General features: G+C 34.2%; 3 protein-coding genes across 4 annotated transcripts in view; 2 read left to right on the top strand and 1 right to left on the bottom strand.

Annotated features, from left to right (window-relative positions):
• Window positions 1-26,000, top strand: part of LOC145313806 (uncharacterized) — a 180,890-nt gene that overhangs the window by 111,722 nt on the left and 43,168 nt on the right. The gene's annotated exons all lie outside the window — the stretch shown is intronic.
• The window catches only part of LOC145313807 (glycogen [starch] synthase-like), a 144,689-nt gene that overhangs the window by 57,427 nt on the left and 61,262 nt on the right, over window positions 1-26,000 (bottom strand). The window lies entirely within an intron of this gene.
• LOC145312922 (dolichyl-diphosphooligosaccharide--protein glycosyltransferase 48 kDa subunit-like) lies at window positions 16,651-22,310 on the top strand. The gene is made up of 7 exons (XM_080152130.1): window positions 16,651-16,695; window positions 17,570-17,591; window positions 18,564-18,682; window positions 19,010-19,089; window positions 19,417-19,495; window positions 21,173-21,370; window positions 21,934-22,310. Exons 1-7 carry the CDS (start codon window positions 16,651-16,653, stop codon window positions 21,934-21,936), a joined length of 546 nt encoding a protein of 181 aa, XP_080008256.1. The 3' UTR covers window positions 21,937-22,310.

Below are 26,000 nucleotides of genomic sequence, written 5' to 3' on the forward strand. Positions count from 1 at the left end.
TCTGGTATGACACCTGTCATAAATTTTTATTTTTTCTTTTTTATTTTCTTTCCAGATCTTTTAACATTTCATATATATATTTTTTATATTTGGTTTTTTTAAAACTCTTTTATGTTTTTTTTTATGTTCCTTTTTTACTCTTTATGTGTTTTTTTTTCTCTTTTATATATTTTTATAAAACATTGATTAACATATAATCATCAGAAATGCATTGATATAAAAAAACATTGATTAACATATGACCATCAGAAATGCATTGATTAACACATATCATTAGAGATGCATTGGTATAAAAGCATTGATATTATAACCTTCAGAGACTACTACTGCCTCGACACATACTTAAACATTAATACATAAAAATAAAACTATGAATTAACACACATTAAACTATAATTATTATTTTCTTTTTCCAGCTGCTCTTCCTTTCTTGCCAGATTCTTCAATATCCATAGGAATGTTAGCCTCATTATCAATTCCGAGTTTTGCGGTCTCGTCACAAAGGCCGTCTTGAGGCAACCTTGCCTCAGTATCAATAAGCATATGTAGACATCTTTCAAATCCGTTATTTATCGCAATCGAAATCGAGGTCGAAACGCTGTCAGCCTCCTCCTGATTATCCAAAATCTTTTGATTCTTGCGACTAACCTCCTCCCCGAATTTATCAAGCATCGTCAATATTCCAGGCGTGTGTTCCATCCTCATTTCCTCCATCGCTTGTTCATCAACTCGCCATTGCTGGCCTGATAATTCAAGATCTAGACAAACAGGAATGTTCTGATCCAAAGGACGATCTTGCTGGATACAAACAGGACCCCCGAACCGAGTAATCAACTTAAAATCGCCATCAAACCAATCATTTACTCTGTGTTCAGGATTAAACTTCCATTCGAGATTTGTTGCCAGCAAACTTGTATGAATCTTTCCATCCAACTCCAGGCTAAGTTCCTTCGCCACGTCCTCTAAGGTAGTACCTGGCTCACAAAGCATCGTCTGCTTAGCCAGAGTAGGACGCAAACGTTTGCATCTCATTTGCATCTCCCATGCCAATATTCTTCCATCTACTTTATTGTTAGCCAAACTACCTGTATATGTCGCACTCACAAGCTTCTCAATTATTTCTTTTTGCGCATCCAATCTAACATAGTGTATCTCAGCTGGCATCTCTCCACTGGTAATTAGGCTGACCGAATTTACGTTGAAGATTCGCGGTATAAAAACCGACAGGTACGCGTATTCATTCACATGAATAGCGTCAATAAAAACTTTAGCACTCAAACCCTGTTCAGACTTTCCTTCAAGCCACTCTTTCTGTAACTCGAATAAAGTTGTGGATGGCATCTGTTTCAAAATAAATGAAATCTTATTCACAACGTCTCTCCAATGCGCCAGAAGCTGGATAGCTGATACAACCTGCGTCTTCAAACGCATATCAATACTATTGTCCACCGTTCTCAGCACAGACTGAAGGCTCATACGACCATCTGCAGGTATGACTTCAACTCTGGATAGTTGGTGCCAGTCATCCAGTTCTCCCATGTGCTTGATTATAGGCAACAATTCTCCCAACGTTTGGCAGCTTTTTCTCTCATCTCCATCCAGGTACTCAATCTTAGCAAGAAGCACCAGACTTGGCAACATTTCGCAAACAAGCTTTGAGAGAAACATGGTTGCACTTAACTTATTCAAATTATTTGTCTCGTTCCAGAACAGCTTTCTGTTTATGGCCTTGGAATGCTCACCAGCCGCTACCAGGTTCAAGTGTCTTGAGTTCTGGCTGGTATAGATAGGAATTCTGTCTAAGGCCCAGTCTAATGAGTTTATACATCTCTCAAACTCAAGCTGCAGTGAAAGCATATTCACTAAGTTTAATTTGAACCTCGGTTCATTATCAATAAGACAAATTAAGTCTGCAAGTGGCATGTCTTCACTGTTGAGAAACACATTCTTCGACACTCTGCCCACACTCAACGTTGGCAACTCAACACGCGACATTATCAACACCAGCCTGGATGCGGAATTGCTAACCAACGCGCTTACAGGTAGGCCAGGTTTGACTTGATTTCTTTCATCCGAAGGTTGTTTGTGGCGGCCGTTTTCTTCAGTGCTCAATAACTTTTGATTCATTGTTGCCGCCGTAACCAACCTGCAAAAAAAAAACAATATAATTAAATTACAGCATAAGAATTTAATGTATAAACCTAGCATTAAATTCTTCTTCGGTAAATCTTTTTTTATAACACCATGAACAGCAGCAATACAAAACTACCAACATAGGAATTATACCTAACAACAACATCAAAGCAATCAATACAAACTTAGCAAACAATGGTAGTATATCTTTAAACAAATGTTCTAGACCAAACCAAGAACCTGTAACTTGTTCGAAAAATGACAACTTATGATCAACAAAATCCAATTTAGAAGCCTGTCCATTAAAATCCTCAAAATCTTCTAGACCCTGATATCTAATAGTCTTATTAAAATCAGCAATAAACACCTTCTCATCGTTCAGAAAAATCTTCTGTCCCACATGTTCAGATCTCTCATTCTTAATGTGAAGAATCTCGAGTCCCTGCCCCTGATTTCCAAGAAACAAATTAGCTGTCAACTTCAAAAATACCGGACTTTGAGAACAATTCAACAATTTTATTTCCTCTACTGTAACAATCATTCTACTATACTCTTGTATCCCGACTGTTTCACCTTTATACTCCACCAATAAATGTCCTACAGCACAACCATAATCCACACCTAACTTTACTGGAATTTCAACCGCTGTACATTTCTCATACTTAGCAATTTCTCCCAGGTATACAATTCTGAAACCATGATGCAACTGTACATTTGATCTAACTTCCGTTTGAGCACATCTAGAAATACTAAGAAGTTCCATCATCCTCTCATTCCTCTCTCTACTAGCCAAAAACATAGCATTTAAATCAAACCTGGCTTCTTGTTTCAAGAGGTCTCCAAAATAATTTCTAACAGCCGCCTTCGGTTCCTCTAAAAACTTAATACCTTCCAATTCTGTTACAAAAATATTAAAATCCAAATGCTGCAAAACAAATTTCTCCGTTCCCATAACTTTAACTAAAATATTCCTCTCTGAGTTAGAAACAAAAAGTTGATCATTCCATGTAGTTAGATTGAAGGTATCTTGAAAAACTACCTTAAAATTACTGGCCGGTTTTCGTACTACATATGGATAATAACGTGAAGTTGATGTTGCCCACAAATGATTTTCTTCAAAATTCGCCACAATTGTCTTTTTATCATAATCCATAACAACATTTCCCTTAATCAAAACAGGAGTATTTTTTACTAAAATATGCAAAGTCCCAATAGCAAAACCTAAGTCGAACCACTTGTTGTGCGCATATACTCCCAGTGTCTTACATTGAATATTTTCTCCACCAACATCATTAAAAGGTGACAATGTTCCATTAACCGTAAAACTGTGAACAGTTGGCAAATCTATATTCACTTTAAAACTAATACCATCATATTGATACTTGCCAGAATGGAAAACCCTTCTACATTCATCCATACTTAACTCTACCTGTGTTTCATGTGGCACGTCTAACACGTGCACATGACTCGCAGTGCCGCAGTACCAGCGCTCCAACTTTAGCCTAACCTCACAACTAATAGCTTCCGATAAAATAAAATCAGTTTCAGCCAATCCAAGTAATTCCACAGATCTGACCAGTTCCATCCTATCATGCAAACAGGCAGCTGATCTAAGCTCAACAGCACTTATCTGAGAACAATCATAAGCCGCTAACCGTGGATCCTGTGACGCATACATACAACCAACAATTACAAAACAATATGTCTGCATCACAACAAAAAATAGCAAAATATCCAAGTACCTGACACCGCCTCTATCCTCCTTGGATTTCTTCACAGGTATCGGTCCAGAACGTCCACTCTTCGAACTACAAGCGTCAGGTGACCGTTTTCTCATTCCACGATCATTTCCTTCTCTTCTGTTCCGGTCATGTCTGTCACCTCCACCACCTCCACGTTTGTCGTCACGATCCCGACGATTGTCATGGTAATCTCTTCTCCTGCAAATATTATACAAATTATTACAAATATTATTTTTTAATCAATTTTGCAAGATTTCTAGTTACTACATCTGCTACAGAATAACGTTCTAATCTATCTTTATCCCTACTTTGTCTATCCTCATCCAATCTTTGTAATTGTACTTCATTTGTAGAACCTTTAGGATGACCCTTCACAGGAATAGTTTCAGACATTTTTTGCGATTTTGCATTATCTAATGATCTATCCAAATCATCCTCCTCAACATCCCTGCCCCGTTTAACACTTCCCCTCCTTTGTTCCAAATTTACAATTTTATTCTGAACTTTTGAAAAAGTATCTTCTAAAATACTCATTCGAGACTCTAATTCTCTAGCAGATTCCATGTTAATATCCTCTACACCCAAACTGTTGTCTATTAAACTATTATCATTCGAATAATCCCCGTTGAAAACAGTATCTTTACTAATAGTAGAATATGTAGAATTTAACTTAGTTTTGTCATCAATATCTACACTCTCAGAAATATGAGTACTTTCTAAAGTATCACTAAGATCCTCAACATCATCATCTAAACATTCATTATCTTTAGATACATTTGACCTTTGCTGTGACAAGCCCACACCAAGGAAAGAATCTTCAAAAGAATTTAGCGTTACCTGTTGTCCATCCTTCCGCTTTCTAACCACTTCTGGACTAGAGCCACAACTATTTTCTTCTTCTGTAACGCCTGAACAAGATAAATTTCTTAAGGTATTGGGAAAGTCATAGTTAATTTTCAAGTCATTGTCCACAGAAAAAAACTCATCTGTAACCACTAAGTCAATCTTTTCGTCTGGAGTCAAATCTAGAGTACTTTCTATAACATATATTTTATCCCTTGGCACGATTCTAACCCCTTTGTCTTTCAGTCTACACTTCTCTAAAGGTTGAACCTCAAACAAACTGTCAGAAATTACTTTGGTTACTAGACACGGACCCACCCATAAAGAACAGAGTTTACGAGCCACACCAATCGTAGTGACGTCATAATAAATATAACAATAGGAATTTATAGCTATCGGTCTACCTATCCTTTCTGTATTTTCTACCTGTAAATACTTCTCAGTTCTCTCCTGTCCTGTTCTCCAATTTCTGTCGAGACAATCCAACAGTTCTGAAAAATTCATATATTTAATCTTGGTGCGTGTTAAAGGATCAAATGCGTCCAGTGGAAGCTTAGGGTTGCGTAAGAAAAACTTAAAATACGGGGAACATCCCAGCCTCCGATTAAAAGAAGTGTTCATACAAAATTGCGTAGCTTAAAGTTTATGAGCCCAATCTCCATCCTGAAAACGTAAATCAGTCTTAAGAAACGAATACACCGATTGGTTGTATCTTTCACTAAAATTCGAATTTGCTGAGCGGGGAGGGATAAAGATCTGTTCAATTCCCAATCTCAAACAAACTTCCCTAAAAACCTTCGATTTAAAACTTTGAGCATTGTCAGTCCTAATCCTCTCGCACAATCCCCAGACAGAAAATAAGTTAAACTTCAAGCATTCGATAATTGTTTCAGCTTTAACATCCTCAATAGCAAACAACCACACATATCTAGTACAACTGTCAACTACTATCAAAATATGTTTACAAATGACTCCATTATATTCACACTCATTTAAAGGACCTAACGCATCTATGGCTAACTCTGCCATAGCCTCCCCAGCCAAAGGTGAAAATTCAATGGTATGATTATGTCTCGGTTTTTTACGCCTATTCAAACAAATAACACAATTGGCAACTGCCGCAGCTACATATTTAGACACATAGGGAAAAATAAAGTGTCTGTTTATCTTACTCAAGGTTTCCAGGTAACCCCTATGTCCCGCTGTAACATCTGCATGAGCCAACAGAAAAACTTTATTATACATCCCGATAGGTACTACTACCCTCTCTATAAATTGAAATTCTTTCTGGAGCCGCATAGGTGAAGTCAAAATAATTAAACCGTTACGAAAACTCAAGTGTTCGAAAAACCTCAATATTTGTTTACCACGGTAAGGCAGTTGAGACAATTCTCTGGACGTCGGTTTAATGTTATTTACAATGAATTTTCTTACCTCCACCAAAACAGGATCCTTCTCCAGACTACGACTGAATTCTCTTGCCTTCAATCTGTCCGCAATTTTACTGGCTGTCTCTGCTCCAATACCTGCAATAAGACACAATTTAGGATCTTCTAATTGATATACAGTGTCTAATATTAGCTCTCCTTGTTCGTCTGTCGATAATTTAGATATCCTATCTTTACTATCCACTAACGTAGTACGTGACAATATATCAACATTAGTATGCTTCTTGCCTTGCCTATGTACAACCTCATAACTGAAGGTGGATAAGAAATTTATCCACCTTATGGTGAGACCAACAAAATATCCATTTTGTCTCCAAGTAGATAGATGTTTCAGTGCAGCTGAATCAGTTCTAACAATAAATTTCTTGTGTCTCAAATAACATTCAAATCTTTCAACAGCATTTACTAATGCACATAATTCTCCTTTATGTGCTGCATAATTGGCTTCATGAGTTGAACAAACACGTGACCAACACGATATCATCTTTTCTTGACCATTTTGTTTTTGACTTAATACTGCAGACATAGCTGTAGACGACCAATCTGTATCCAGCACAAATGGTTCAGCCTCCATCCTCCAATCTGGAAATGATTTACTGATTTCTTCACAGAACAATTCTCTAGTCTTTGTAAAAGCTTCCATACTTTTTTCATCCCATTCTATTTTACTACTGTTTCTGAATTTGTTCAATGGTGCCGTAATATCAGAAAAATTCTTAAAATATGAGCCATAATAGTTTATGAAACCAGTAAATCTTTGAATATCTTTGCCTGTTTCAGGTACTGGCCAACTTCTAATTTTTTCAATATATGCCTGATCCATGAATATGCCTTCTGCATTTATAATATGACCCAGAAATTTCACTTCCTCTGCAAACAATGTACATTTTCCAAGATTAATCTTGAGTCCTGCTTCACAGAAAGTTCGTAGTAGTATATTCAGATGCTCCAGATGTTCCTCCGCATTCATGCTATACACCAGAACATCGTCTAAATAGACGAGACAAAATGCTCTCAATTCAGGGCTCAAATCCATTACTCTATCCATCAATTTTACAAATGCACTTGGAGCATTGGTCAAACCGAACGGCAGCCTCTTGAAGCAGTACTGCCGCCCGTTAGAACAAAATGCGGTATATTTCCTAACAGATTCCTTCAAATGCATCGAATTATATGCCGAAGTGAGGTCAATGGACATAAAAATCTTCTTTCCTCCCAGTTTGTCAAATAATTCACCAATGTTAGGCAAAGGATAACATATCTTCTCAGTTATCTCATTCAACGAGCGATAGTCCAGGACAAACCTAACCTTCACCTCGTTAGTGTTCCCCACCTTCTTCTTAACAGCAAAGATTCCAGAATTAAAAGGTGAATTACATTCTTCAATAACATCTGTTTCCAACCATAAATCAATTTGTTCTTTTAGTTTCTCTGCATGATGAGGATTAAGTCTAATCATTCTATTCTTGAAAGGTTGAGCTCCAGGAACCAACTGAATATCATACTCCTCCAAAGTACAAGATCCAATATCAGTAGGTTCAACTGATAATGCCTTGAAATTCTTCAGAAACAAACCAACTATTCTTCCTTTCAAAGAAACATTATCTTTCAAAAACGGAACTTTATCTAACTTCAATTTATCCTTAATAAAACGAATTTTCTTTAATGTAGTCGACACATCTTCTTTAACTCTATTCTCCTGCAACATCGCTATTTTCTCCGCCAAAAACAAGTTTCCAACCAGAGTACCAGCAGGAACAGATTTCTTAATAGTCTCAAAATTCGTAATTTTAGTCATAATTCTACCGTTTTTTCCAATCTCCGTAATTCCTTCATTTATTAACAGATTATTCCGGCTACAGTAACCTTGTCTAGGAGCTATATAACACAACTGTCCTTCAGGCATATTTCCTTTAGTTGAAACTTCTACCACAACTGTGCTTAATGCTGGAATTTCTATTCGATCTTTCAATGAACAAATCCATTTTTGTTCTTGTAATTCAGCCACATTAACTTCAGGTTTCCTAGTTCTTGCCTTCACAATCTTTTCCAGAACAGTATGAACCAAATTCTTCACTACAATCTTACGTTTAGCCACCAGATTCACACTGATTCCATGCATCTCAATTCTGTTACCATCTTTCTCAAATATCGTCTTCACGTGATTTCTGTTAAGCCAATGACTACCTAGGTTCATAGGTACAGTCATGCCAGAAATCACATAGCAATCTTCTTTAAAACTGTGGCCTCCAATCTGAAATTCAACATTCCGAACAACACCGTCAATCTTGATGCTGGAACCCTGCACTCCTGATGCCTTTGAATCCGTCTCTTCAATCGTACATTCGAGTTTTCGAGCTAACACTTGAGAGATGAGGCAGCCACGGGCATTACCGCTGTCCACTAAGGCCAGGATCTCCATGTCACCAATCTTCGTTGGAACGTAGACTTCAGCCGCCATCTCAGATTCTTCATGAAAATTAGAAAATAGCTATCTAACCAACACCAACAGTTATGAGGTTGTAACTATCCAATTTTCCTACTAAATCTAATTTTTCTATCTATTTCATAAAATAAAACAAATCACTCACCGACAATTTCAACGTCAAAACAACAATGGTTCAATTCAAAAATAGGTCTCAGTCTCTACCAAAACTTCTCTACGGCCGATCTAAAATATTACAAACATTTTAGATGCCACTCAATAAATAAATTACTTTAACAGGTATTAATATCTAGAACAATAATCAAATGTTTATCAATATTGATCGATTTTTCTAACAGGTAGTAATATATATATAATATTAATCAAATGTTGAACATCATAAAGTAAAATCTTAACGACTAAACTCACCATCAAGTAATAGTGTATCTCAACCACCACAACTACTCCTCTTTTCGACCAATCTAAAACATAATACAATTATTTTAGATGCATGTTATCACTTAACAAATAAATTTTCAACACATTTACTTAAAAGATGTATTAAGAAATATAATATTAATCAAATATTTGTCAATCACCAAGCAACTAAAAATAAATAATTCTTAATACAATATATATTTTCTAATACAATAAAATCTTTACCTAATTATTCTATGATGATCAGAATAATAACTTATATTTTGCACAACTAATTTTATGTATTAGATTTTTGAAAGTCGAAGCTCAACTAACTATTCTTCTCTATACCTGAGAGCACTTTCTTGCGCAGCTTAACTTTCTGCGCATGGAACGCCCAACTCCTGCTCATCATTGCAGCTACCTCTCTCCACCACCCCATCTTGCGCATACCAGCTCCAAGAGATAGTGCAAACTTTCCTTGCAAATTTTGCTCACTCCCCCCCCTTCTCCTCAAAAGAGAGACAGCTCCACCACTCTTGCGCATACCAACTCCGAGAGACAGCGCAAATTATTCTTGCAAATATTTGCCCACCCCCCCTTCTTCATGAAGAGAGACAACTCCACTCAAATATCTAATGCATTATAACAATTTTGCTTCATGAAATTCTAAGCTTCATAAAAATTTTGCTGAATCAACATTACTAAATCGCAATATAATTGTTTTAAAATTAAATACTTAGAACCATAATAACTGACTCAACTTTTAAAACAATTTTCACCTTTTCATCAAAATTCTAATACTTTTAAAATATCTAATTTCAAATTTTTATCCAATTTTCATAAAATCACGATATTAACATTAAATAAAATTAACTTTCTTCCATTAACAATTTTACAAAATTGTATTCCTATTTCGTTGAAATTAATCCATTTTCAATTCTTTATTATTCTTATCTCTGTTAGACTCCACAACAGTCTGAAACAAAAATAAATTTATCTAATTATATTGTAACAAAACATAACCAAAAAAAAAACTAAAAGCACATATTTTGATTTCCATAATAACATAATCTCATAAACTCATATACAATAGTAAACAACATGTTATCTTTCCATAATTCAAATAAACCATCAAAATAAGTCTATCACAATTTTAGAGTTGCTTCGTTCACTCCTTTATCATTAATTTTGTTTTGTTGTTGTTTATTTACAACGCGCATAAATCCAAACAATGCCGCGTAACATGTAGAAAATGGAATAAGGTTTTAGTGGTCTTAATACATACAAAATATTAATACCATAAAATGTCATCTATAATAGCACTATTCCATGCATCAACCTCCGCTACAAGGTCATCTTCATAATCGCATGCCCCTAAACCATCAACATACGACACTTCCTTCGTATCCTCTTTATCTTTCACCCCTCCTTCAACTTCACCGACCAATTTCTTCTTATCAGTGCCATGTTCATCCTTTTTAAAACTCTTTTGCCCCGTCTTATAGGGAACAAAAGGCTTGTTTCCCCACCGTAAATAGTACTTTCCTTTAGGATTAGGTAACTTTTTATCTCTAATATCAAAGCATTCCCTCATCATATGCCCTTTCCTATTGCAATAAGAACAAGTAAAACCACCTTGAATTGCGCCAATTAGAGGAATAAGTTCAGCTGGTCCGTCAAATTCATCAGCCAAATCAATTTCACATTGATTTATCTCATATGAAAAATTATCTTCATCACTAACCTGATCGATAGTCACAGGATTTGACTTAGAACCAACGCCACCAACCATTGTCTTAGCCAATGCCATCTGGTTCGTTGTACATCCTCTATCCATTGATCCTGAAATTTGATTAAATTGTAACCCTTTAACAATCAGCTGTGCTTTAACTATTAACTCAGTTCGAAACTTAGTTATCATTCGCACTTGTCCGTCACGCTCCAAATCTAACAAAAATTGACGCATTTGGTTAGCCAAAACTGGAGATAAAATCACATTACACACTTGAGAATAGAAATCCATAAACATATCATCAGTTGGTTTCGGATAAGCACGTTTCCAGAATGATAATATCTTATCAAAAAATGCATCAATCTTATCATTTTCATGTTGCTTAACACACAAATACGCATCTTTACACACATTTTTCATGTCAGGTGGTAAAAATGTCTCTCGCATCTTACACAAATATCCCTTTAATGTTAATCGTCTATTCTCCATATCAGCAGGTTTTAGCGTATAACCACAAGCGGTTCTCACACCCACACACTTTTCAAACAGAATTTCCTTACACACTTGATGATTAGTCATATGATACCGTCTAGTAGTCATCCAAAATCTCTCCAAATAATCATCAAAGAAAATCACATCATCGTCTACTAAAAATTCAGGCGCATTTTTTCTGAACTGATCATCAAGCTTAGCACACGTTTCATTGTACCTATGAACATTCTCCTCCCCCTGCGATATATACAAAGATCTATCTGGCACATAAACAAGAGATTTACACCAACTAACCTGCGGTTCACTCAGCCCCGCCTCGAAAAAATTGAGCTTGTTAAAATCCTCCGCTTTAACCTCAGAAATGGCTGGCCACCACATGAGAACTCCATTGTAGATATTATCCGCAGCATCAACTCTAGACAGCTCCCATAGCTTTATGATCTTATCATCCTGATCTTGCATTCCTCCAAAAATAGTTCGAGAGCCACTAACAAACAATCCAGGCTTCTCCTCCGGCACAGATCCTCCAGCAGTCCTCTGCCAAGGCATAGAGTTATTCAGATTATTCTGCTGTGCAATTCTATCCAAAATTCGTTGCTGGCCAGTCATAAACTCATCAACAACCGTCACATTTTCGGTTTTGATGTCACCTTCAACATCAGGCACCACTACCTTAGTAAGGCGTTCTTCGAAATCGTCCATACGAGTAGCTAATCCAGTAACTGCAGCACTATTAGTATTAACATTATCCGTCAACTCCTGAACCTTCGTCTCCAGCGGCATCATTCGCCCAGTCAAATTAACCAGCATATTCCCATTGGAATGAACATCACCCTGCAACGAATGAACATCACCCTGCAACGAGGTTATCGATTCGAAGATGTACTCAAGCTTCTCCTCCGGAGACAGCTTCTTGAAATGAGCAATGTCCACCTTCATCGCTCACAAAAATATCCTGAATAAAAACAAAGCAAAGAAATAATACAATCAAAAGAAAATCTGAGCTATAGATTCGTACTACACTACTGCGCCAAAAATGACGTGTAGTAATAATAAGAATAAACAGCTAAATATTCTAATAAAGTGTATTAATTCAAAGACAGATTAAACATACAAAATAGATATTAATTATTATAACAAGGTTAACACTTTTAGGTTCGTGCCGAATCGCAGAGCAAAGACTTGCTCCAAGATAGGTGACACAAGAACTAAAAGTTAATATATAAAATACATACAATGCTCTCAAGGCAGGGAGGAAGGGACTATACATCACAGAAGTATAAAACCACCCCCTAGACATTTATAAAACTTTCCTGACAACACCCATAAAAGAAAATCTTTGAAACGGTAGGAAAAACGAACATTAAGTAAAGTGTCAGAACTTAATAATCAGAATACAAATAAATTTGCTAAAAAAAATTGCTTAAATAAATGATACTTTGTAAGGGCATACATACATTTTCAAAAATCATCAGATCAGTAGAATAATTATATCACAGAAAAGTTTGATGTAAAAAATGCAAAAATCAACACGTTTAAAATGTACGTACAGACTTTCTTGTAACGAGTATAGTTTGCTACGCTTCCTAAATTGTACCGTAATGTTATAGGAATCAACATGCAAAGTTTGAAATCGATAGTACATTTATAACACGTCTAAATTAAGTATGAGAGCTAATCGTTACGGAGTAAGCTAGTAAAAGTGGCTGACTCAGATGATGACGTCAAAAAAATTAACTAATGAGAGGCCACTATAAATTTTACCATTGGTCATTTACAGTGTATACTGGCCTCTCATTGTTTAATTTTTTTGACGTCATAATCTGATTCAGCCACTTTTACTAACTTCTTACGGAGGAACGGACCGATCCTAAATATAGAAAAGCTTCGCTTTTTCAAAAAAGGTCAACATTAAACAAAAGGTAATTTCAAGAAGCTTTCTATATGTTTCTCAATAGTGGCAAATATACATATTTAACTGTGCCATTAAATAATTAATATTTACTGTTTTTCATTTTTAATTATTAAATATTTTTCATCCTTAGTTGCCAAGGTCAAAATCTAAAGACCTTTCTAAATTCTATTTGTATACAATTTAAATTTTAATGATGAAAGTACTAATCATGTCAACAACTTTTTGTCAAATAATCTTTAATACAAGTATGGCAACACTCCAAGGAGCATAACTTATTTATGATTTTTGTAATAGCATTAACCCTTACAGATCGGGGGGGGGGGGCTCCAAGAGCCCCCCCCCCCCATTTCTAGTTTTTTAATCTCATTTTTTTGTAGGTAAGATGAAGCGAGCGACTTCATGACTTTTTAAGTTTAGTAATTATACGTCGGCAAGAGTTGATTTTATTAGGATATCTGGTCTGTGTCCGTGGTGGTGTCCGGGCAAAGTCGGTTGGGTAGCACCAAAATTAGAAAAAATCTAAATAAATCTTAATTTCTACATTATGACTTTTGTGTATAAGGTAGAAACCTTAATTTTTATCTTAGAGCCCCTCTCCCCCCCCCCCCCCCCCCCCCGATCTGATAAGGTGGGAATTGGTGCCCGATCTGTAAGGATTAAGGAATTAAGACACAACCCTGTATTTGTAAAAATGAAAAAAGTTGGGGCACTTTTAAAAGTTAGTATTTAATCAACTCGATTTTTTTCAAATTGATGTTATTTACTTAAAGTAAAAAATAAAATAAAACAGTTAAAAAAAAGTTCTCTCATGTATAGGATTAAAACTTTGGGTACTTTTATAAAATGTTGATTTTTTTTTGTTCAAACTAGCAGTGTCAAAACTTTTCAATCAATGATATAAATATGGGATTTTTTTCTATCATCATTGGGAGTGTACATAGATTTATCGTCCATTGTCTTATTTCTTGTTTAGATGTATTTTTCCGACCATTTAGTTTTCGAAAACCTTGTAAAAATTTATGTACTGTAATTATAACTAGCGGCTTCGCCCCTAGCCTCTAGGGGCTTTGCCCCAAGAGGTGATAAAAAAAATTAAGGCGAAATTCGTTAAAGGACCAAGAAAATCTTAAGCAAAAAAAAAAAAAAAATGGGGGGGGGATTTTTTTGTTTTTTGGGGGGTTGGGGGTGTCCCACCCCCCAAGAAAATAGCTTAAAACCACCACAGGACCAATAGGTATATACCCTGAAGAGTAGAATCCGATCGGTTCAGTGGTTACTGAGATCTTAAGGGACAGACAGACAGACGGACAGACGGACATGGGACAGACAGACATCGTTCTACTTTGTATTATAGATAGTCTACAATCTAGCACGCGAAAGATTCACTTTAGCAAATTGCATAAATCAAAATAGCTAAAAATACAAATATGGAGGGGGGCACTTAAGGTAGGAGGGGAAAAGTGGACCTCATCCCATTTTAAATTTGAGTTTTAAAAGAGTAAAAAAAACATTTTTTGTAGGGGAAGGGGTGAAGACACCCTCCCCAAAAATAGTTTAAAACCTTCCAAAGACCTATAAGAAGCTTCACTGTAAAGGAGAACAATATCGGTTCAGCGGTTAGCGAGATCTTTCGGGACAGACAAAAAACGCTTACTACTTTATCTAATAGGATGTATAGTTATTTATCGCCTCTTATTATAGACAGCTTTGCGCGTATATTAAAATGAAAAATTATAAAAATAAAACCAATTTTATTAGTCCTAAGGGGTCGAAAGCAAGGGCTAACAAAACTGGTATGAATTTGATGATTTTTATTTTAATATTCGTTAAAAATTGTGTTAGAACCAGTTCTGATCCAGCGGATATTAATCGGTTTCGAAGCCATACTGGAAACAATTTAGTTTGCTATTAGTTGTGCTAATGCATTTGTGGTTTTATATAGATTTAGCTATTATGCAGAAAAAGAATTTTTGTACATATGAATAGACACCAACAAATTGACCTCTTTTCATAAAATTGTGAGGCAGCTAAACCATACAGTGTGCAATCACTTTCACACAAAACCAAAATTGCACAAATATAATAACGTCTAGAGATTTAAAAATATATTCGACAAAATCATAATAGTCGACAATCGTTCTAATCGGTATATTATTACTTGGATGTTGCGCCAGATTTTAATGTACTCTGATAAAGTGATACTCGCAGCTGACTAAAATGATGATATTCCCAATCCAACCCCTTTACCCCATCCCCTCCCCTCCTACTGGATGAATGAGGACCCAAATAGCAAACTAAATTGACGACAAATTTTCCCCTGTCAATATATCCACGTATATCCTATATTAATTATTGTTATGTAATATAATAGTTGTTTCGTTCTCGGAAATTTCTGTTCCAAAATGGTTTTCTTTTCAGGCAAGCTTTATAAGTATCTTGGTGAGATTTGGTTTCTATGAACCAGTGTGTGCACTGCGATTCATCACGGGGGTGTGAAACTATTAGAGAGTGAAATGGGTGGTGTTGACACTTCTTTACACCACCAACCTCACGCCACTGTAAGACTATTATGGGAAGCGTCATCTAGGTTCTGATATGGTTTTAGGATATTATTGAACTCCCTCCCATAACGTATATGGATTTTTGGCTACCATTAATTTGCGCTATTAATAATTATGCGCACTGATGGTACACCTAAACATGCATTCAATATAAAAACGTTCCCATTACTGGCTGAATATTTATTGAAATAGTTTTTTAAAAACATGATAACCTTGAATATTAAATAATCACAAGCAAAATGCTAAATAGTTAGTTTCCAAGTAATATGTAATGGTATTTTTATTTCACCCTTTATTTTATAATTGATATAATTAAAGGAGCTTTTCTGAAATCAAATTTGAAAAAGTTATTTATCGTATTATGGACCGCTTTCCGCGGACATTAAAATAAAAAAAAATAAAGATTTGTTTTGTTAGCCTCTAGGGTTTGAATGCTCGCGCTTTCAAAATTCGTATTATTTTTTTTTATTTGTAGAAAATTGGCTGAAATACGATGTTATACAAGATTTTTCATTATAACTAAGAAACGGTTCTAATCCAGCAAACATTAATCATTCTCGAAGCCATACTGGTAAATGAAATTAGGCTTAAGTTGAAAAGTTTGATAATCAGTATAGGGAAAAATAACTTTTATAGAGACAGACGAGAAGGAAACTGTCCCAATTTTGTATTAGAAGCATTAGAAGAATATTATTGGCCCCCACCCCCTGCTTTTAATTTATTTCATACACAATAGGATTTGAACTAAACATTATACAAGGTACTTTGAGAAAAAGATTAAGCGACATTTCTTTAATTATAGATAGGTATGATTTACACAAAATTGCTCATGAAATAAAAATGTTTGAAAATCACAAATGAATACAGGAACAGTCCCCGTAATAGCGTGGCTACCGGCCCGCCCCCAGGAATGGGAGGACCCCCACGGATGGCGGAGAAATGGGTGGAGCAACCACACCAAAACCACTTTCTACCCGTAACCAGGTAAAAAATCTCAATATGAAAATGTAAATCAAAACTAGAGAGTAAAACACTAGAGGGGGAAGGGGTTAGATAACTGTTATGTTCCCATCCCAAGAGCCTTGTGTCAACCTACAATTGGGTCTTTAAAAATCAACCAATATTGTCGGGAATATTAACACAGCCAAGTAACAGAAAAAATAATTTGCTAGCAGACAAAAAGGTTCTTGGAAAAGGGGGGCAGGTAGTTATCTGTATACATCTATACTTACTATAGATCTTTTTATCATAACTAAACATTGAATCACTTCATTATGCAATTTACATTTTGCTAAATTTGTCTATGGTAGTCCATAAGTGTACAGCTTTACAGTACATTGTTTCTACTTGTTAAAGCAACACATATGATAAAACAAAAAGATTCTGTTTAGAGTAAAATGCTTATGTATCAATCAAAAATTATATTTTTTGATTTTGTACTGATCCACTTCATTTTGCAAATCCAAAGAAAATCAATGGGAAAACATTTATTTTGCAATTTTCTCCTCTTTTAAACATTGATTCTGATAAAATAACAATTTCTTAAACTGTTTTTAACCTATTTTCAAATGGGGTGTCATAAATATACTAGGACACCTATAGAATCAGACTGCAGAGCCAAAATTTGAATTAAGTCCCCAATAAACTTTTTTTGGGGGATTTAAAAATTAATTTTTAATGTTGCTCTGGTCATTTTGACTAGAGCAAAAGGTCTTTTTTACTCGGGGTATTATTGTGGCTTTTAGAACAATTTATATAATTAAATTTTAAATTTCGCCACCCCCCCCCCCCCCACCCCTAACCTTTTTTTCAGGTGGTCTAGAACATTTTATGTTTCATTAATCTGTGTTATTTTAAGGTAAAGAAGCCCTGGTCTCATTGTAAAAAGGAGTTTGCTACGTCTTATCTTAGTGTGCATATCAGACAGGTTAGTTCACTTTCATTTGGGAGGAAGGGACTAAGTTTGATCAAATAAAAACTTTGGGAACTTAAATGAACTTTTGATTGGGTAGTACAAACTAGCAATGTTAAAACTTTTCAACAAAATATTTTAATCTTTAGAAAGGGTTGTTTTGTTGATCATAATTATTTCTTTCTCAAATGTTACAATCAATTCGATAATGACATAATTTTTATGCTTTAAAAGATATGAGATGAAAATAATTTTCCTTCTGATAAAGAGTATAAAAATTTAGAATGACAAAACCAATATAAATTGATATTTCATAAATATAAATCTTGTAGAATACTTTTATGGTCTTAACCTTTCTTCTTAAAAGCAAAGCTTTTCTAAGATAAGTTTTGCGACAAATTACTTTGGTACAATTTTGTTTTGACTTATGAATAAACTTTTTTTGGCCGATACAATAGAAGACAGTTAGGCAAGCCTTCCATGTGTAATACATTTGAAAGGTTTAAAGGTAATTTATCTTGTCATTTGTCTAAAAGTTAAATCTGATTTCAAGTAGCAGCGCTACTCTTTAATTGGTACTCACTATTGTGTTGTCTTCACAAGTGTGTGTTATTAGATTTTATTTTTAGTAGCGAAGCTACTCTATAATTTTTATAAACCAAAACTTTTAAAATCTCTACCTAACCTTAGCTTATCCAAAAGAGGATTTGTGTCTAACAAGTCTCCAGATACTAATGCTACAACAATATTTCTAGTGTTTTTGGCCAATATATTGAAAGATTAGATGTGAAATTGTTTGAGAATATTTTTTATTGTGAAATTTCAAAGTTAAAGGACGATTCTAACATGATTTAATTCACTAACGCTTATTCTATGCATGTATCAAGGTATACCTATATAGAAAAAGATTTGCCTAAAAATTATAAATTAATATTTTCAGGCTCACTTGAGTTCTTCTCTGACGAGTTTTTCCAGGCTGAGATTCAAACTGGAAATGGTAAACCTGTTCCAAGCGGAAACTTTGAACTTGCTGAGGCCCTCAGCTTGTGGTGCTTCAAGGTATAAGAAGTTAAAATCAACATTCACAAGTTTTGATAGGTTTATGTTTTTAAGTATAAGTGAAAATAAAGAAAGATGTATCATATGACTACAAATAAAGTGGACTGAAAGATAAATAGATACCTAAAATGTGGGTAAAGTAATTTTCAACCTAATTTTTTAACCATCATTTATTGAATTTTAAACATGTAGGCGACCAAAAGTTTAATTCTTTTAAGGTCTTAAGTATACTTTTAATCTAAAGTGTTTTTATCATTGAACCCCCCTTTCCCTTACTCTTTCGATAAAACGGTATAATAATGAAATTAATGTTTTTTTCTTATTCAGGAGCGTGGAGTTCTCCGTGTGGATGGAATCCAACATTCTAAGCTTGGTGAAGGAAGTGCCCCTGAGTTCTATACTATCAGGTTTGTCACTTATTTATAAGCACATTTTAACAATTTGTTACCTACCTCTACGTAATGGATACTTAATTACTTGGATTTTACACCAGATTTTAATGTTCTCCAATTGAGTGAAACTTGTAGCGGGCTAATTAACGATTCCGACCTTCCTCTTCCTTTTTTCTTCCCCTCCCATCCTATTGAATAGACGAACTGACCAATAACCGATTCCTTTAGCAAACTAATTTGATGACAATTTTTCCATTTTTATAAGCTTTCCCAGAACATATAAGAAGCCACACTGTAAAGGAGAAACATATCTACACACCCACAAAATTTTTATTTCCTTAGGGAGATGGTTCAGTTCTATATTGACGTGAAAGAGAAGGTGAATGGAGAATGGGTACCCTACCAGGCCACGGATATGCAGGTCAATATTTTATTTTTCATACTTCCGAATTTTTTTAGTGTTTATAATCTTAAACTAAATTTACAAATTGAGCTTAAGTACCTACCTAGGTACTTTCCAAGTTCGTTTGCTTAAACACCTACATCTTAATTGGTTTGTACAAATAGTATTGTCATAACTTTTCAACCAACTTTTGAAGGATAATTTTATATTGTTTATCATGATTGAGGATGCACATCAATAATTTATTTTCCATTATCTTTTCCTTGAAGATCCCAGAATTGTGATCATACTCTTAATTTCAGGTTGAGTTTGTTAGGATTGACCCCTTTGTTCGCGCCAACATGCAAGTGAGCAAGGGATGTCTCATCTATTTACTCCAAGACAAGGATCTAATAATATTTTAAAGCAAATTTTACATAAAAAACGTAAAAAAAAATCTGAAGTAAGGGGGGGGAGGTTTAATGGAACCATCTCGTTTAAATAATTCTTGATAGGGTAGTACAAAATAGCAGCGTGTGCAAGCTGTAAATCAATAAATAAAAGGCGTATATCAATTAATCCTTTATTGTCTTATCCCTTAGGATCCCTGATTATGACAATAGGATATAAGTGGATATTATGACAGGAGAAAATTAGTTTGCTAACATGAACATCTTTTATTAGTAAGTTCGTTCATCCAGTGGGATGGGATGGGATTTTATTTTAGCCAGCTACAATTTTCACTTTATTAGTTCATTTATCCAGTTGGAGGGGAGGAATGGGGAGAATTGTTATTTAATCCAGCTACAAGTTTTACTTTATTAGTTAATTTTTCCAGTTGGAGGGGAGGGGATGGGGAGAATTGTTATTTCAGCCAGCTACAAGTTTCACTTTATATAAAAGTAACAGGGTAAATGACTGTCTGTGTATATATATATAAAAGTTTGGGTACCAGTAAAAATCAGTAAGAAATAGGGGACAAGGGGAAATTTTGAGTATCATTATAATATTATTGGGGTTGTACATCAATTTTTCGTCCATTGTCTCATCCCTCTAGATACCTGTTAATTCACTCTCCAAAAATTTCCGTCGAAAGTTTAAAAGAAATTAAAACTGTAAGTGGATGGGGGTAAATATTCTTTCTCTCTCCCCCCTTTGTTATACCATGAAACAAGAAAACGTAATTATAAAATATTGGGGACTAGTGTAATAAACAGCCTAATGACCTAATATTTTTTTTTTTGGGGGGGGGGCGGGTCCTAGGGGCGCTTTCTCTTTCCTTTCTACTTTCTTTTCCCTCCCCTAAAAAAAGAACCTTAGGTCCTTAGATGCTATCCTGTAAAAGAGAACCATATCAGTTCAGGGGTTAGCGAGATCCTTTGGTATAATCAGACAGACATCTTGTTACTTTATTATAAGGATATGATTTAAGGTTGAGGAAGGAGATGGTATATCCGCTGGATTAGAACCAGTTTTCAGTCATACTATCTGCATAATATCCGAGGAAAGCTGTCTATAATACGTTGATATAAATAATATATAAAACTTAGGGATCTAAAAGGGATAAGACAATGACGGATAAATTGATGTACATCCCAAATGTTAAGACACAAAATTAACACTTTTATAGAATACAATTATTGGTTGAAACGTTTAAAAACTCTACTTAATGAACCAACCAATCAAAATTCATTAATAGTTAATATATTTTTTCAGAAAAGCCAACCAGAGGCCGTGGGAGTGTCCTACAACTGCGCATGTTGTAGCGGTCATGGTGGTAACGGCGGAGGCGGCAGTGTAACATTCAACGCCGCATTTAGAAGCCGTTTTTGTGACATGCAGTACGCTGGAAAAAATGCGGAAGTGTTTAGTAACCGGACAACAGTTAAAAACACCGCCGTCGATAAGGGGGAGGGGGGTTAATGCAACCATCTCGTAATCAGTGAGCAAATGGTACTTAGAATTCGAATTTCGATCTCAACTTTTGTATGAGTAAATCCTTGATAGGTCTATTTTCCCTAAATCGAACAAAAAGTTGGAAAAGTAACGGCTAACAGCTTGTGGATAGCCGTTTTGCCATTTTTTGGATATCTATATTGCAAATTAGTCATGAAACCTATCTCCACATAATACTCTTTTCCACTCCAAAACGCTATTAAACGGTTCTAGACGGTAGCTGTTGGTACTAGAAGTTTTAAAAATGGTTATTGCTATCATTTAACATGAATTAAACCAAAAATATGTTTAAAAAGTTGATTCCTACATAATTGATGATGGATTTACCCTGAAAATACGCAAAAAAACGACTGAACGGCTGAGCCGCCAGCCGTTACTTTTCCAACTTTTTGTTCGATTTAGGAAAAAATATACCTACCAAGGATTACTCATGCAAAAGTTCAGATCGAAATTCGAATTCTAAGTGCCATTTGCTCACTGATTACGAGATGGTTGCATTAACCCCCCCCCCCCCCCCCTTATGAAATTTTAATGAACCTGGTCCAATCCGTTAAAGTCACACCACAAAACTCATGTATAGAATATCAACTATATAAATGATTAATTATCACAAAAACAAAAAAGAGTAACCTTACTTGATAAAATTAATTTTAGAACTTTTAGATTATATACCAGTTTGTTTGAAATAATTGCTAGTCTAAAAATATAAATTATGCATATCTTTTTGTTTTTTTTTTGTACAATTTCAATTGTTTGTTTAAAAAAGTGGAATGGAAATATCATTTTACCCTTATTTTCATATGAAAAGAGTTAATTTTTGATGTTTTACATAATGAAATAGTTGTTTATATAAATGTTAAAAAAACAGTCAAACCTTTTTTACTATTTGTCTCAGGGTATGTAAACATTGCATTTACTTTTTAAAAGCGAAGCTTTTCTATAATTAGGGTAGGTCCGTCCGTACGTCCGTCCGTCCGTCCGTCACGGATAGCTTTTTTCGTTAATTTAGACATGTTAGAATTGTCCTATCGATTTCAAATTTTGTATTCTGTAGATAATGAAAATTAAAAGCTTAAAATCAGTTTTGTTATACCTGCCGTTTAGAGCTTTGATTTTATGGATGTTGTCATCCTTGTTTTCACCATGATTTGTGAAATTATATAGCCTTTTTTAAAGTTTGTAGTTGTTATGTATATACAATTATTTATGTTTAATAAAAATTAAAACTGTTATTTTTTTTCTGTTTTAAGACTTTTGAAAAACTATTTGGTAGACCCGGTCGACCGATACACATTGCCCATAACTAAGAATATTTAGACAGTTTAGGCTTTTAGGTAACGTTAGTTTATAAAGGTTATAATTGACCCGCAGAGTTAAGCTCCTCGATTAGGTAATTAAAGGGGTAGAAGTGCCTTGGAGAGTTAGCCACCTATGGGTGGCTATAAATAGGTGAAAAATGTCAAATTAATGGGCATTCGGGGAAATGTAATTAAATCAACTAGATCCAGAAAGTCAGATAATATCCTCTAAAAATTTAAGATGCCGTCATAGCCATGGGACGCAGTTTTTATTTCAATACTGTTTCCATGCTTTTCTGAACACGAATAAAATATAACGCATAATCCTTATACTAAAGTAACAGGATGTTTGTCTGCTTGTTTGTCTGTGTGTCTGTACCAAAGGATCTCGCTAACCGCTGAACCGATTGGGTTCTCCTTAACAGGGTAGATTCTCATATGCCCCGTGAAAGTTTTTAACTATTTTGGGGGAGGGTACCACCACCCTCCCAAGAGAAATCACAAAAAATCGAAATACATAGACATATTTTAAATATAAAAAAAAAATTAAGTGCCACTAAAGGCATCTAGGTGCGTAGCCGCTAGCAGTCATATATTTCAGTTCTGTTTTTAAAAATAAATTAGTTCGAGTAAGAAGAAAGTTCTTTTTGTACTTCGTTGATTTCTCTTTATGTTGTCTATTTTCTCTATGTTAGGATATGGCCCTGTAGGGGCAATAAACAAGCAAAATACAAAATTCTACCTATATCCTATCCAAGCTGGATGAATTTAAAGGTTAATTATTTTCTAGAAAATACAAATTAATTGATCTATGGAAAGGCAACATAAAGTAGATTTACAAAGAGCATAGCAAACATTGCAGTTTGCACTCGTTGCATCTTTATATATGATTTTTTTTTGTCTAATCAACTCAGCCTATTATAGTAAGAAAGCCCCCTTTTCTCCCATCTCTTTTGAAGAGATTTTCTTCCCCCCTTCCCTTTCTCTTTCCCGAAACGTATGTGACGTAACTAAAACTTGTTCCGCAAATATTATACAAAATTGGGACAGTTTCCTTCTCGTCATAGAGACATACCGACCTTTAGACGCAATTTATAGAGTAAAGATGTGTTGGATAAGTAGTGCAAATAAATAGTTCAATTAATGTATAAGAGAAATTGTGAAATAGCACACGGAAGATAAATTGAATAAAAGTGAAATATTGAATAGACATATATATGATTCAAAGAGTAAGTAAATAAAAAAGTCATAAAGTACATATACTATAAAGTACGCTTGATAGAATTGCTAAAGCAGGGCTTTTCTTCAATTTGAATTGTGTTTCTATTTAATCTAATTAAAGCTATTATACAGGGTGTTTTTTTTAATAAGACAAAAGTATTGCTTAATATAACCCACTTACCATTGACAGAAATTAATAATCTATATCTTAATTTCTTCATTGGGTTGGGGAGTTTTGTATAAGAAAAAAAAATCCTTTTTTCAACAAATTATGTCTTAAAAACCGGTTTTTCCAAAGTACCTATTTTTGGAAGATTTTTGGATCATGACCAATTTAAAGGGTGTGCTAAAATGCGTGCATTTTTAAAAATCAAATTGCGGGGCTTGTGTTAATAGTAGAAAAATGTTACGCAAACCGTTAGAATTGTCATGAACTCTAGTTTTTGGAAATATATGTTTCATATTCATGCTATTTGTAGTATAGAAGCTACATTGGAAAATGTGAGAAAGGTTGAAAAGTTTTAAGTAAGTTGGGACATTTTACCACGTAGGTACAAAACTATATGTAGCACAGGAATATTTCTAATTGGTTATTCTAATGTATGACGTCATTTATTGGCGGCGTTTCGTTCTTAGTATTTTGTAAGTGCGTTTTTGGCAGTAATATCTTCAATGACATCTAGAAAATCAACTCATTTTGTTTTTATTTTGATAAAAAATATGTGTTGGGAAAAGTAAAAGGCAAAAAGTGTTTATCGGGCAAAAAGTTATCCGAAACAAGTGTTAACTGTATGGTATACATGATCTATAGTTTAAAATTAAGTTTAAATTTTAAAGATATGTTTTGTGGTTTTTGTCATTCTTGTTTTCTGATGCCTTAATTTTGCGTGGTATTAGGATACTTTGTAAAGCAAACTAAAAATATGTAATTTAAACCTAACTAAACAAAATTACTTAGAAAACATACAAACACTGTATATTCATTATTTTTTTAAATAATTTGATGTTGTTGAAGGCCAATAAATAGTAATACCTAGAAAGAAAACAAATTTTGTACATGTTTCAAGTTACAGAATTAAATAACTAAAAATATGTAATTTAAACCTAACTAAACAAAATTACTTAGAAAACATACAAACACTGTATATTCATTATTTTTTTAAATAATTTGATGTTGTTGAAGGCCAATAAATAGTAATACCTAGAAAGAAAACAAATTTTGTACATGTTTCAAGTTACAGAATTAAATAACTGTATTCAAATTAAAACAAAAGTTTTAAATCTCAAATTAAAAGCTCTGCAGATCTGTCGGACAAATGAGCATTATAAAACGTATTTGATACCGACATAATAACGTCTTTAGACAGGATTATTAGGGGTGATGCGCTCATTACTTTGATAACATGTTTTAGTGAAGAAAATAGTGCTGCTACGCTTCCTAAATTGTACAAAACTATTTTAGGTATCATTGTGCAAAGTTTTGGGTCGTTCTTACTTTTCTAAATCAATGACAAGAGCTATCTGTTACGTACGTACAAACATAAACATACCACATTATTTAAGGGAATCAAACAAATTATCTACCAAGAAGCTGATAATACCATATATCATCTGACACAGATCCAAACAGGCATATTGACCAACCCTCGTTATTGAGTAATTAACAATGCTTACATAAATTTATTAAGATATCGCCAATGCATTAAATTTGACTTAAATTACGAACACAGTAATAGTGTCTGACTGATTATGACGTAACAAAAAAATTAGCCAATGAGAGGCCACTATAAATAATACCTTTGGTCAATAACGGCCTCTCATTGGCTATTTTTTTTTGTTACGTCATAATCAGTCAGGCACTATTACTGTGTTCAAATTACGCCTTGTCAAATATAATTAAATAGATCAAACGGTTTTTAATTCAAATATTATTTCTTTTTTCAAATAATGTCAGAATGGTCTTAGATTTAAAATTAATAAAATTTATTTAATTAAACACTTAGTTTTTGAATAGTGATATTCTAATTTAAACTAGATAATTAAAAGATATATTCATGAATGCAAAGTTC

This window comes from Acartia tonsa, chromosome 3 (assembly GCF_053477335.1).
Source record: "Acartia tonsa isolate MP-2025a chromosome 3, ASM5347733v1, whole genome shotgun sequence".
NCBI lineage: Eukaryota > Metazoa > Arthropoda > Copepoda > Calanoida > Acartiidae > Acartia > Acartia tonsa.